The sequence below is a fragment of the Anomaloglossus baeobatrachus genome, chromosome 3 (genome assembly GCF_048569485.1).
Source record: "Anomaloglossus baeobatrachus isolate aAnoBae1 chromosome 3, aAnoBae1.hap1, whole genome shotgun sequence".
NCBI classification, from domain to species: Eukaryota; Metazoa; Chordata; class Amphibia; order Anura; family Aromobatidae; genus Anomaloglossus; species Anomaloglossus baeobatrachus.
This window is the reverse complement of record NC_134355.1, coordinates 133,401,466-133,414,555: the sequence shown is the minus strand read 5'-3', so window position 1 is coordinate 133,414,555 and position 13,090 is coordinate 133,401,466. Positions and strand designations below refer to the sequence as shown.

Genomic DNA, 13,090 nt, shown 5'->3' with positions numbered 1-13,090 from the left:
AACGTCCGCCAAGATCTATCACAGGTCTTGGAGGATCTTCTTATCCTGGTGCTCTGATAATGGTTTTACTCCCTGGCCCTTTGCCTTACCCACTTTTCTTTCATTCCTTCAATCCGGAATGGACAAGGGTTTGTCTCTCGGCTCTCTCAAGGGACAAGTATCGGCGCTATCCGTATTTTTTCAAAAGCGTCTAGCCAGGCTTCCGCAGGTCCGCACGTTCCTGCAGGGAGTTTGCCACATAGTCCCACCTTACAAGCGTCCGCTGGAACCCTAGGACCTTAACAGGGTGCTAACTGCTCTTCAGAAACCACCTTTCGAGCCGCTGCGGGATGTCTCTTTTATCACGTCTTTCGCAGAAGGTGGCATTTCTAGTGGCAGTTACATCGCTCCGTAGAGTGTCGGAGCTGGCAGCGCTGTCATGCAAAGCCCCCTTCCTGGTTTTTCACCAGGATAAGGTGGTTCTGCGTCCGGTCCCGGAATTTCTCCCTAAGGTGGTATCCCCTTTTCATCTCAATCAGGATATCTCCTTACCTTCATTTTGCCCTCATCCAATTCACCAATGTGAAAAGGATTTGCACTCATTAGATCTGGTGAGAGCACTCCGGCTCTACGTGTCTCGCACGGCGCCCCTGCGCCGTTCAGATGCCCTCTTTGTCCTTGTCGCTGGCCAGCGTAAGGGTTCGCAGGCTTCCAAGTCAACCTTGGCTCGGTGGATCAAGGAACCGATTCTTGAAGCCTACCGTTCTTCTGGGCTTCCGCTTCCTTTGGGGCTGAAAGCCCATTCTACCAGAGCCGTGGGTGCGTCCTGGGCATTGCGGCACCGGGCTACGGCTCAGCAGGTGTGTCAGGCAGCTACCTGGTCTAGTCTGCACACTTTCACGAAACACTATCAGGTGCATACCTATGCTTCGGCAGACGCCAGTCTAGGTAGGCGAGTCCTTCAGGCGGCGGTTGCCCACCTGTAAGAGGGGGTCGTTTTTCGGCTCTTTTTTATCGAGGTATTCTTTTACCCACCCAGGGACTGCTCTTGGACGTCCCAATTGTCTGGGTCTCCCAATGGAGCGACAAAGAAGAAGGGAATTTTGTTTACTTACCGTAAATTCCTTTTCTTCTAGCTCCTATTTGGAGACCCAGCACCCGCCCCTGTTCCCTTCGGGCAGTTTGTTCTTTTGTGTACACATGTTGTTCATGTTGAATTGTTCTTTTGGTTCATGGTCTTCAGTTCTCCGAACATCCTTTGGATTGAATTTACCCTAGACCAATTTATAAGTTTCCTCCTTCCTGCTTTTGCACCAAAACTGAGGAGCCCGTGATGCACGGGAGGGTGTATAGGCAGAGGGGAGGGGTTACACTTTTTAAAGTGTAATACTTTGTGTGGCCTCCGGAGGCAGAAGCTATACACCCCAATTGTCTGGGTCTCCCAATAGGAGCTAGAAGAAAAGGAATTTACGGTAAGTAAACAAAATTCCCTTCTTTCCTTCACCAAATTTTGGGGTGCGTCTTATAATCAGGTGTGTCTTATAAAGCGAAAAATACGGTAACCCCTATCGTAAAGTACAATGTGTCACAAACACATTCTCAATCACTGGGACCCATTGAAGCGTTCGAGTTTTTGCCCCATAAAGTGCAATTGGTCAGGAAAGTGAAAACAGGCTGGGGAGTGAAGGGGTTAATCTTTCCTTAGTTTAGGATTGTATATATTTTTTTTTAATTTATTTATAGTCTTTCCCGTACATGACTATGGTAGCTGCAATCTTGCTAATGCTGCTAACAGCGTTTACAGATTTTAAGATTCACGGACTATAGATAGATTTCTATGGGAGCTTTTTCTAGGCCTGCTCAGTGACCTGTATGTAGACCATTGTGCAGGGGGAGAGTAAATTTGACATCAGTAATTGTGAATGGTGGATTCTCTCTATCCACAATTTGTCATTGGAATCTCGCCTGTTATGATAATGAGGCAACTGCTGAAAAGTGATCTCAGCAGAACAGGTAATTTCAGCCTATTATGAGGTTCAGTGGTTAGATTGAGAACTGCAAGATTTCTGGATTATTAGTTACAAGGAAAAAAAAATCACCCCAAAAATTGGAAGAAAAAAAAAAAAAAAAAAAATATTCAACAGATAATTTGGACTTCTTTTTTTTTTTTTCTGTTTTTATGCAATGACTTGATAGGATCCCAACTTGTTAGGATCAGAAAACCTTTCACAATATCCCAGTACATTATAAAGAAACTTTTTTTTTTTTTTTCCCCCCTTTTTATATATGACTATTTTGTATATATTAGTGAGACAAGTACTATATACCTCTAACCAGTCACCGTACAACGTTTAACATATTCTCCTACAACCGATGTATGCAGTACACAAGGTGGGACTTACATCAATTTATAGAATTAAGGCATTGCAAAAGTAATGTACCTTGTATGATTTGACTTGCCTATAATGCATCAATTATTTATATGTATGGCAGGAAATATCTCCAAAATTAGATCCTCTAATTGCAATGTTTCTTACTGGCGTCTGGGCATAGAAATGGATACAAATAAAGTGCCCAGTACAGGAACAATGTGTTCATTATAAATGGTTCCTTCCAGAAAAACAATTTCATCATTAATTAGCATGGATTTTTCAGTCTGTCCCTGTGATAGTAAATATTGTATGGCCTTTAAGCTCGTTTGGTGTATACAGCTCACATGTCATAGGACAAAAAGAAGCGGAAAAGTTGAAAATTGCCCGATCGTTGCAGTGCTGTTTTCTCTTATAGTTATGTGAAGTGCCGTGAAGCTTCCCCTAGTGAGTTATCCAATTTAATTTGTAAGTTAAAGGGATTGGCCACATTGTGGTTTCTCTATGTAGGTACTGATGTGGTCTAAGTAGACAAATTGATTTACCTGGAGCATATGGTATAGCTGAACATAGTGCTTGGCTATCTCCAGCAGTCCCATTAGGAATGAATAGAGCCACAGTGCGCATGATTGACCACCACTTCATTCACACGGGGCTCTGATAGAGGAAGCTTACATCCCCAATTCCAAAAAAAGTTTGGACGCTGTGTATAATCTAAAGGAGACAAGAATGCAATGATTTTGGTATTTTTTTTTTTTTAGGCTCATTAGACATGTTTCCATTTTATTTGATGGTAGCAATATGTCTCAAAATGTTTGGGACAGGGTTATCAAATGCTCGAAAAAAAGTGGTAATAATGGAAAAACTGCTGTTGGGTCAATTGTCTACACATTACTATGTATGAAAAGAGCTCTATAGAGAGGCTGAGTCTCTCAGGAGCAAATATGGTTAGAGATAATAATAATTGTATTCATTTATATAGCGCTATTAATTCCACAGCGCTTTACATACGTTGGCAACACAGTTCCCATTGGGGCTCACAATCTAGACTCCCTATGTGTATGTCTTTGGAGTGTGGGAGGAAACCGGAGAACCCGGAGGAAACCCACGCAAACACGGGAGAACATACAAACTCCTTGCAGATGTTGTCCTTGGTGGGATTTGAACCCAGGACCCCAGTGCTGCAAGACTGCAGTGCTAACCACTGAGCCACCGTGCATCAATTTGTGGACAACTTAGTCTAACAAATGTGGAATAATTTCAGAAAAATGTTCCCCAACATAAAATGACAGTGACTTTAAATATTCTATCATCTATGATATATAATATCAAAAGATTCAGAGATTCTGGAGAAGTCAATGTGCACAAGGGACAAGACTAGCGATCAATATTGGATGCTCATTATCTATGGGCCCTCAGGCAGTGCAGTAAAACCAGTTATAGTTCAGTCATGCAAATCACTTCATGGGCTCAGGAATACTGCCAGAAATCATTGTTTGTGAACCCAGTTTCCTACAGAATCCATAAATGCAAGTTATAGCTTTGTCATGCACAGATGAAGCTGTATATCTACACAATTCAGGAACGCTGCTGTCTTCTCTGGGCCAAAGCTCATTTACAACCTATGCTCCCATTCAGACAATGTCTATTTCAGGGAAGGCCTTGCATATTTCAGCAACACTGCATCCATTACAACAGCATGGCTTAAGAGTTTGGGTGATAACCTGGCCGCTTGTAGTCCAGACCTGTCACTAATATAAAATATTTGGTATATTATGAACAAAATAACCAACAAATAGGACTTGGCATTTCCTAGATGTTTACAAACTGTTGTAAAAGCAAGATGGGAGGCTACTCAAAGGTAGACATGGCCCTAGCCCAGCGTTTTTGAGATATGTTGGTGCCATTAATTTCTAAATGAGTTAATTTTTTCAAATTGAATGGAAAAATGTCTACTGTTTAAACTTCTGATCTATGTTCTGTTGTGAATAAAATTTGGCTAAAAGGTTTCCAAATCACTGCATTCTTGTTTCCGATTAGTGTCCCAACTTTATTGGCGCTGGGGTTGTATAAGGTCTTGCATATTGCTGATGAACACAATAGAATGTAAGTTGCTCATTAAAAGCTTGATACCCTGGTCTTTGTTTCTGTGCAGATTGTGTAGTGAAGGAGAAGCCTGCTTATTGTATTACTCTACAGAGAATTCCAGAGTGTACCACCAGGAGGCACCAAAGTCTATTGAAATAGACACTGAGGTAAGAGAATCGGTTTCTCGGGCTTTAGGGTCAGCTTCAACATGCAAAATTCATGAACGCTCAGGCCTTGATTCGTCATTTTCATGTTCTTTTTTCAAAGCGCCACACCAGCGTTTTTTTTTGTTTGTTTTTTCCCAGCACTTTGCTTTTAATCTAAGGTCCCTGAAACCAGTATTATTCCTACTTGCAGACATCTTTATCTTTTATCAGTGCCTCTACAAGTCCCATTGCCCGATCTTGTGATTTCTGCCAGAAGTCAGAAATAAAGGTCACAGGCACTTAAAGGGGTTATCCGGCTTATTTTGCTTATTTTTGTTTATTGCACTATTGAGCTACCTAGTGGCAGGTAAGTAGATACCAACTACTTACCTGCACTGCTGTCAGCCCCTCTCCCCAGGCTCAGAGTGGTCATGTGACCGCTCCTGCCGGGATTTTGTTGCTTCCTGTAATGTCACGTCTACGAGCAGGAGCTTATGGTCGCCTTGTAGACGGGCATCACATGCCGCCCTGCTCTGCATGTACAGTGTGCTGGATTCCCCTTCCCCCGCACCCTCCCACACATTCTGTACTCTCCCATGCCACTGCTGTGGGAGTCGTGAGCTGAGGGGAGGGGCCTGGAGGCGGCTGCCCGCGCAGTGTCAGCGCCAGCATCGGGCCCCCTTCTCAAAATCAAACGTTCAAATATATCGGCATCACAGATGAGAGGGAGCGCTGTGCTGCTTCTCATCATTGTCCTGCTGTCTGTGCTCTCTGCAGTTCAGTACAGCGGTGACGTCATTACTGTGCTGGTATGGGCAGAGCACAGACAGCGGGTGAACGAGGAGTAGTGGCGGGGACCGAGGTGAGTATGCATCCCCTACACGGAGGGGGCGTATAATGCTATAATAGGCTACAGAGCGTTGTGTGGGGGGCGGCTGGAAAGCTGTGGGGGGGGTGTGGTGTGCAGAGCACCGTGTGTGTGTGTGTGTGTGTGTGTGTGTGTGTGTGTGTGTCAGTCCTATGTGGTGCTGTTACTTCTAATTCTGTAGTGATGAGAGGTCCGTGCTGAGTAGAATACTGACAGCGAATGTGTGCAGAGGGCGGGGCTGGACAGTGAGGCCGGGCGGTGCCGGCTCTGACTGTGAGGTTTGGCATAGGAAGATGTCAGTTTGGTTGAGCTGTATGTAAATAGTGTCTGCAGAGAATTAAGGGATAATTCAAGAGGAACAAAAGTGAAAAAAAAAAAATGTAGGGATGTTTTAGATAACAATACAGCACAGATTAGCTGAAAAGAATGTTTGAGTTTATGTTGGACAACTCCTTTAATGCAAGTATATGAGATCTGGACCGAGGCTCTCAGATTTGCACTGAAAAGTGACTGCGGACTTGCTCCATCAAACAATGGAGCAGCCAGCAGGTCAAAAACTCCAGGGAGCAGTGTCATAAACATTGAAGACTGCAGACTAGGCTCAGTGACCTTAATTAGAAGCAAAACTCCAGTGCTGTGATAAAAAAAAAAATCCCGCTGCAGTGGTGCATTAAGTGACTTTTCATCAGTGTTGGGTTTTTCATTGCCGCTTAATTCTGCAAAATTGTACACCTAAGTTAATTTTGCAGAAAAGTAAATGTGCTTTTTTTTTTTTAATATATTACCTTTTTGTTCCCCCTATGTTTAGAGTATAGAGTTGTATGATTAACATGTCACACATTAATCTATGAAAAAATAAAATTACACAGGTGTTGTACTCCATGGGGGTACTGGTGGAGAATTGTGCAACATTTAAAAAAGTTGTAAATGATAAATTAGACTGAAGTATCTGGATAACCAAACCCACATCCTTAAAGGGATTCACTGAAAATGTGACAAATATGGTTCCTGGGATATAATTCAAACATGACACATCCCCCCCCCCCCACTTATCGTTGTGCTCAGAGATGGAAGTAAATAGTAAAGGTACAAAGAGGAGTGAAGCCAAAGGAAATATAAAGGAGGGACAATCCCTTAAGAAAAAGACACACTACAAAGTAATTTGGAACGGAAGAGGACTTGGATGCCGGGGAGAGTGTTAAAAATTATACTCGCCTTTCCAATGTCTTTTGACACCCTCTTTGGTGACCTCCCACAATTGTGGGATCACCAGAACACTTCCTTGGGCTATAGTTGACTGGTGAAGTTTTAGTGAGCGGATAACCAACAGGGATGTGGCATTTACATGGACCTACACTACTGAAAAGCACATGGTCTGTCCTTCCTAGCATGAAGAACAATGTGGAGAATGTCCACATCGCTTACCTAGGTAAAAACAAAATGGAAATAAGTCCGTGTAGACCTAAGACCGGTTGTGTCTGCCTCCTATGGACAATAGGCTAAAAGTGAGCTACCTAGTGTCCAAAGACATGATCTAGCCTACGTGGCAGAGCAAATACTATTTTTTTATTTTTTTTTTTTATTTTTCCCCCCCCCCACTTGTTTTTCCCCCACTTTCCCCCTCCTAGTGACAGGACTCATAACCATTGTTCTATATTCTTCAGCAGTTTTCCATATCTTTTAAGGATCTGCTGTTAATGTCTTGGTGCCAGGCAGCAGAGGACATCTTTTATTGGTTTTGTAGTTTCTTAGGGGTGCTTCACACATAGCGAGATCGCTACCGAAATCGATGCTACGTCACGGTTTTGGTGACGCAGCAGTGACCTCATTAGCGATCTCGCTGTGTGTGACACTGAGCAGCGATCTGGCCCCTGCTGTGAGATCGCTGCTCATTACACACAGCCTTGGTTCGTTTTCTTCAAAGGCGCTCTCCCGCTGTGACGAACACATCGCTGTGTGTGACAGCGAGAGAGCGACGAAATGAAGCGAGCAGAGAGCAAGAGCCGGCGTCTGGCAGCTGCGGTAAGCTGTAACCAGGGTAAACATCGGGTAACCAAGGTGGTTACCCGATATTTACCTTCGTTACCAGCCTCCGCCGCTCTCACGGTGCCTGTGCTGCCGGCTCCTGCTCTCTGCACATGTAGCTGCAGTACACATCGGGTTAATTAACCCGATGTGTACTGTAGCTAGGAGAGCAGGGAGCCAGCGCTAAGCAGTGTGCGCGGCTTCCTGCTCTCTGCACGTGTAGCTGCAGGACACATCGGGTTAATTAACCCGATGTGTACTGTAGCTAGGAGAGCAGGGAGCCAGCGCTAAGCAGTGTGCGCGGCTCCCTGCTCTCTGCACATGTAGCGACGTTATGATCGCTGCTGCATCGCTGTGTTTGACAGCTAAGCAGCGATCATAACAGCAACATAAAAGGTCACTGTTACGTCACAGAAAATGGTGACGTAACAGCGACGTCGTTGTCGATATGTGTGAACCCAGCCTTACTCGACATGTGAGAGCTCTTTTGTGGCATAAGGGAAGACATATTGATAGGTAATTTAGATTGTGTTCCCCAATGGGGATAGTGATGATCAAGTCTGTAAATTGCTGTGCAATTAATAGCGCTATATAGGTGAGTAAAATAAATAAGGGAGTTATGTTACGGCTGGTGGGTGTAGATTGTAGTCTAAATATGTGAGATGTGGTCTCACCCATTTTTTGTGTTTAATAGCATCACTGTTTTTGTTACAGCATGTGGATGCAATAGAATACCTCATCCACTGTTATCCTCAATACGTGACTGTAGAAAGCCTTCCATGTGAAGACCTGGATGATAAGGTAGCCATGGCTGCATTTTTTTCCTATAAATGTTGCTACTATGAGTAGAATTGGTATTGAATCATCTTGGAAGCTCTGAAATTGTTTACAGTATAGCATCCCACATACTCTCAATGTTTCTCTGCAGCACATTGCTGAATTCACACTACACATTATTTGTGTTGTGCTGCAACGGCAGCAGTTATAACCTCGCCCAACAGCTTTGGGACCAAAGGGACATGTTTCAAAACCTCATAGAATAGTAAATAGAAAATTGCAGTCAAATATTTATTTTATTAACTTGCTGAAGACCAAGTATTGTAAATTTGCATCGCTTGATCCTGGAGCTTTAACATTGCCGTATTTTAGATTTGAGGCCTGTCGTTAAAACATTTACTCTATTGGGCTCAGCTGTGGATCCTGGGGAGAAGACAGAGGCAGTTTATTACCGTTTCTGTTTTCTAGTTCACCATCTACAGTAGCGCTCATTGAGCCTTTATTGTAGTGCACAGAAGCACCGACTCTGCAGCTCAGCTATGCCAGCTCTTCGAAGAATCGGCAAACTCAGATCAGCTATGACAATGTGGTGTGCTATTTTCACTTTTTTGACAGGACTCCCATGGATGCCCCAGTTCAATTGAAATAGTGAACAATAAAGGGGAAAAAGGTCACTTTTTTTTTTCTCATACAAAGTACATTTTATTACATAACATATAACCAAAGAACAATAAAAACCTGCAAAATTAATTCTACAGGTAATATGGTGGGAAACAATAGCAGTAAAAAATATACACTGCCAATTTATGTAAAGCGCTGTGTAATTAATAGCGCTATATACATGAATAAATATTATATTACATGAAAAGTAAAAACTAACCCTAAAATCATTTTTATCTAGATTTCTGTCTAAAAAAAAAAAAATAAATTATCATTTTTATAACCCTTAAAATATAACTAAAAATAGCACGATTTGTCTTGCATAACACAAAACCTCATATTATTCACATCAGTGAAAAATGTTTTGGCTGCTGAGAAGCAAAGAGGCAAAAATAATAATTTATAGTTTTAAATAAAAAAACCATAGCTGGTTATTAAGGAGAACCAACGATTAGGACTTTGCTATATGAAGTAAAGGCAGTGCCTTTACTTCATGTTGCAAAATCTTGGTGGTTGTTCCTCTTTAACACTAGAACTACTGAGGTAGTCATTTTGACTACTTTGAACCATGTATTTCTATATAGGTGTCACGAGTCCAGTAGTTCTAGTGTTAAAGCGTTGCCCCCTATCTATAGGATAGATAAATTGCTAATTGCTGGGGGACTGCATGGACCCCCAGTGATCTTGATAATGATGCTTGGCTATTTCCATGAGTCCCATAGACCATAAATGGAGAAAAGGCCATTCTTGCGCACCTCCGTTCGGGAAGGGACGTCAGAGTCCCATTTTCAGGGACCCCCAGTTCTCAGCATGTTATTCTCTATCCTATTCATAAGGAGTAACTTGAATATTTTTTTTTTTTCAGCTTGGTGTAGCCAGCATGTTATTTGAGAAGGGTCTGCTGACCACTAAGGAGCCGCTGATTCCAATAACAAGTGCTGTGGAAACGGAGTGAGTTTAGAATGAAGAACTTTCTGTGGAGACTGTGAAGAGAATGTCTCCTGCTTTCTATGAAGTTCTGAGCAGAGGACACCTCAGGAATGTACCAGGATTGCCCACAAACCTGCATCACTTAGTTTCCACCAACTAATACATCCTCTCTGTCTACCTGATATCCAATTTCCACATTGTTTTTAAAACCAAGAGGAAAAATGATATACGGTTTACTCCATCTAGGTCTGATTTGAGATTTCCCCCTCCATATTTATTTAATAATTTTTTTAAATGTAAATGTAAGTAGTTTTTTTTTCTGTAATATTGGCATTTTATATAGGCTCAGAAATGACTCATGTATATTGTAAATGCTTTATAGATTGAATGCTTTATATTTTCATTGCTTAAATATCTTAAGAGTATATAAATGTCTCTTAAAATTTTATCAATAATTCAAAGAATGCAGTTTTTTTAAAAAAAAAAACCTGTCATCAAAAAAGCCGTAGTCCAGGATTTATTTTCATCACTATGGCATTAACCATCATGTTGTAAATGTACTCACATGCCCAAAGTTGGGTGGACACCGGACCTGTATGAGGTTGTAGGACTTTCCATTCTAAGAGCATTTGTGTGGCCTGGCATTGCTGTTGAATGAGGAGGACTAGCGCTCGGTGTTCCAGTTTCTTAGAGGTTATGAATGAGTGACTGCTCAGGGCCCTTACACCAATGAGATCAGGTATACCAGGTGTCTGTCCCCAACTTGTGGCTCAGGAGCCACATATGGCTTGTGGTTCCCAGCTGTCTGCTAGACCTGGTGCTAATGCACCAAGTAGACAAACCACTATGAAAAGCAGTTCTTCAGATGGAACTCTGCACACAGGAGCAGATATGGATACCGGGGAAGGCTGTGGTAGGTGAGTATATTAACCCACACACATTACACTACATAGACATATACACAAATATAATATATACAAAAAGAAAAACTTCATGGTAGGGATTCTTAAGAGCTAAATCCCAGTCTAGCACAGTACTGTATGCTGTGTCCACTTTGAAAAATGAAAGGTCTAAAAATGAAAGTCAAAGGAGCCTAGTAGGTTCTGCCAGTTGTCCTTCCTTCTGCATCAAGGCAGGTAGATATGATGTCACTTGCTCTGCTCACCTCTCAAAGCAGAAGTAAGCGGAGCAGAATAAACACTTTAAGGCTGGGGTAATTGGCGGCTTTTGCTGTGACAAAGGTTGCACATCCAAAAATTGCATTATGCTGCAATGTAGCAGCATACAGCGATGTGATCTGCAACATGTCACGACAAGCAAGTTGGAAAAAGTCAAAATTGTTTGCGTGTTGAAAGCTGTGGTCACAATGGATCCCTTTTCATTTGCACTACGCTGCCATGTAACAGCATACATGGACGCAGCTGAAGTCACCATGTGGCCCCACCCTAAGTCACCCTGAACGCAATCTGACAAAACATTGGCTGGCACTCTGACATGAGCACAGCCCCATAGAATAACATTAGTCAGAGTTTTTTTCCTCGGATCAAGGCTATCCGAGGAGAAAAAAAAAAAAATGCTGCATGCCGGAGTTTGATCCGATATTTGATTCGCACTAGGCCATACAAGTTTAATGACTTTGTGGAAACCATCAGACTGCACATGGATGATATCTTTAGTGCAGTCCAATTTTACACGAACTAACAAACTGGAGACTGAGGTTTTTTGTTTTTTTTTTTTTTTCCCCTCATACGTGAGAATCGGATCACTTTGATCAGTGTGATTTGTATAATCAACCCAATTCTCCCAAATGAGAGAATACACGGTTGTATGCACCTAGCCTAAGGCATACTAATTATAGGGGCAATCTGGGACACTGAGTATTTTTCTTTTGGGGCTAAGAACTAAACAGGCAGATAGTTTCTAACTACTTGTCTGTTCTACTTAGTCACTATCTCTTCCAGCTCCTGCTTCCTGGGATATCACATTGACAGAGCAGCTTTTTCTCTTCAGCTCTGCTGTGTTAACAGGCCGTCACTGCTGATGACATGCTGATTGACAGCCAATTCCCCACTGCCTAACTGTGTGGAGCTGGCTGTCAATCGACATGACAGCGACGCTCCTTCAACACGGCAAACGAGAGGAGAAAGAGCTGTTCTGTTGACACGAGGTGAAAAGAATGCTGGAGCATCACTGCCTGAGCCAGCGAAGATCAGCACCCGGCAGAAAACACATGCAGTTACCAAGTACCTGACTGTAAGTTCTTAGTCTCATAGGAAAAATAATAGCTAAAGGCCCAGATAACTTCTTTAAGACTGATCTTTATATAACAAAAAATGTGAGCTGGCATATAATTAGTTGCTAACAGCAAATACACTTGTCCTCCTCTAAGGAGCCTATTATTTACATGATATATAATATGTGATTCACAAAAAAAGCTATTTATTGAATGTCGTAATTGTGCAATGTTTTTTTTTCCTTTTTCCATTTTTATCATGTTTTAATAAAGTATGTAACTTATTTCATATTTGTAAACAAGCAGAAAAAAATGAACATGGATCATTTTAATTTTTATGGGGAACCTGATGTAAATTGACACTACAATCCTTTCACTAAAACTCCCCCCCCCAATGGCACCCCCTGCTGCCCCTTGGCTATGTATAAATGTGTTGCTCAGTATGATAGTACCTGAGCCTATTAACACTGCCCCTTCCGCCTCTGATGTGAATGCACTACAGTGTTCGGTACTCATTAAGAGCAGTTGCATGCTCTGATGGGCATAACTAGAGAACCCAAATATAATGGAAGTCAAGGGGGACTTGAGCATTTTTCTTGGAAATCTTCCAGAAAAATGCTCAAGGTCCCCATTCACTGACTTCCATTATACTTGGGTGCTTGAGTCACGCCTCACTGCTCTTAAGTACGGAGCATCCGAGCATGGTAGTGGTCGCTCATCACTAGAATGCACCACCACTACATAATCTGTAGTACTTACATCACTTTGCTACAAGCCCTCCATAGACACGCTTATCTTTAAAATTGTCCCATTAAGCATTATAACACCTGTGCCTGATAACGCTGTTGATATGTCCTACATCATCCACATCCAGATAAATTAGCATCCGTGCTGTTCAGAGGACTGGCGCATGTGCAATTTGCCCTGTTCAGGGCATAGGAAAGTGATCGTCTGAGCATGTGCAAGAGTTGGCTGGCAATGTGGAGGAGAAATGGAATTATGTGACTCTTGAGGG

At 42.4% G+C, this 13,090-nt stretch overlaps 1 protein-coding gene across 2 annotated transcripts in view; it reads left to right on the top strand.

Annotated features, from left to right (window-relative positions):
- The window catches only part of RIOX1 (ribosomal oxygenase 1), a 69,850-nt gene extending 57,307 nt beyond the window's left edge, over positions 1 to 12,543 (top strand). Inside the window, exons 11-13 of one of the 2 annotated variants that reach the window (XM_075338135.1) lie at positions 4,504 to 4,603; positions 8,190 to 8,276; positions 9,778 to 12,543. In XM_075338135.1, the coding sequence (XP_075194250.1) occupies positions 4,504 to 4,603; positions 8,190 to 8,276; positions 9,778 to 9,867 (277 nt within the window). In that variant the 3' untranslated portion in view covers positions 9,868 to 12,543. The remainder of the gene's footprint in view (positions 1 to 4,503; positions 4,604 to 8,189; positions 8,277 to 9,777) is intronic. The other variant, XM_075338134.1, reaches the window with a different exon arrangement.
- The last annotated feature ends 547 nt before the right edge of the window (positions 12,544 to 13,090 follow it).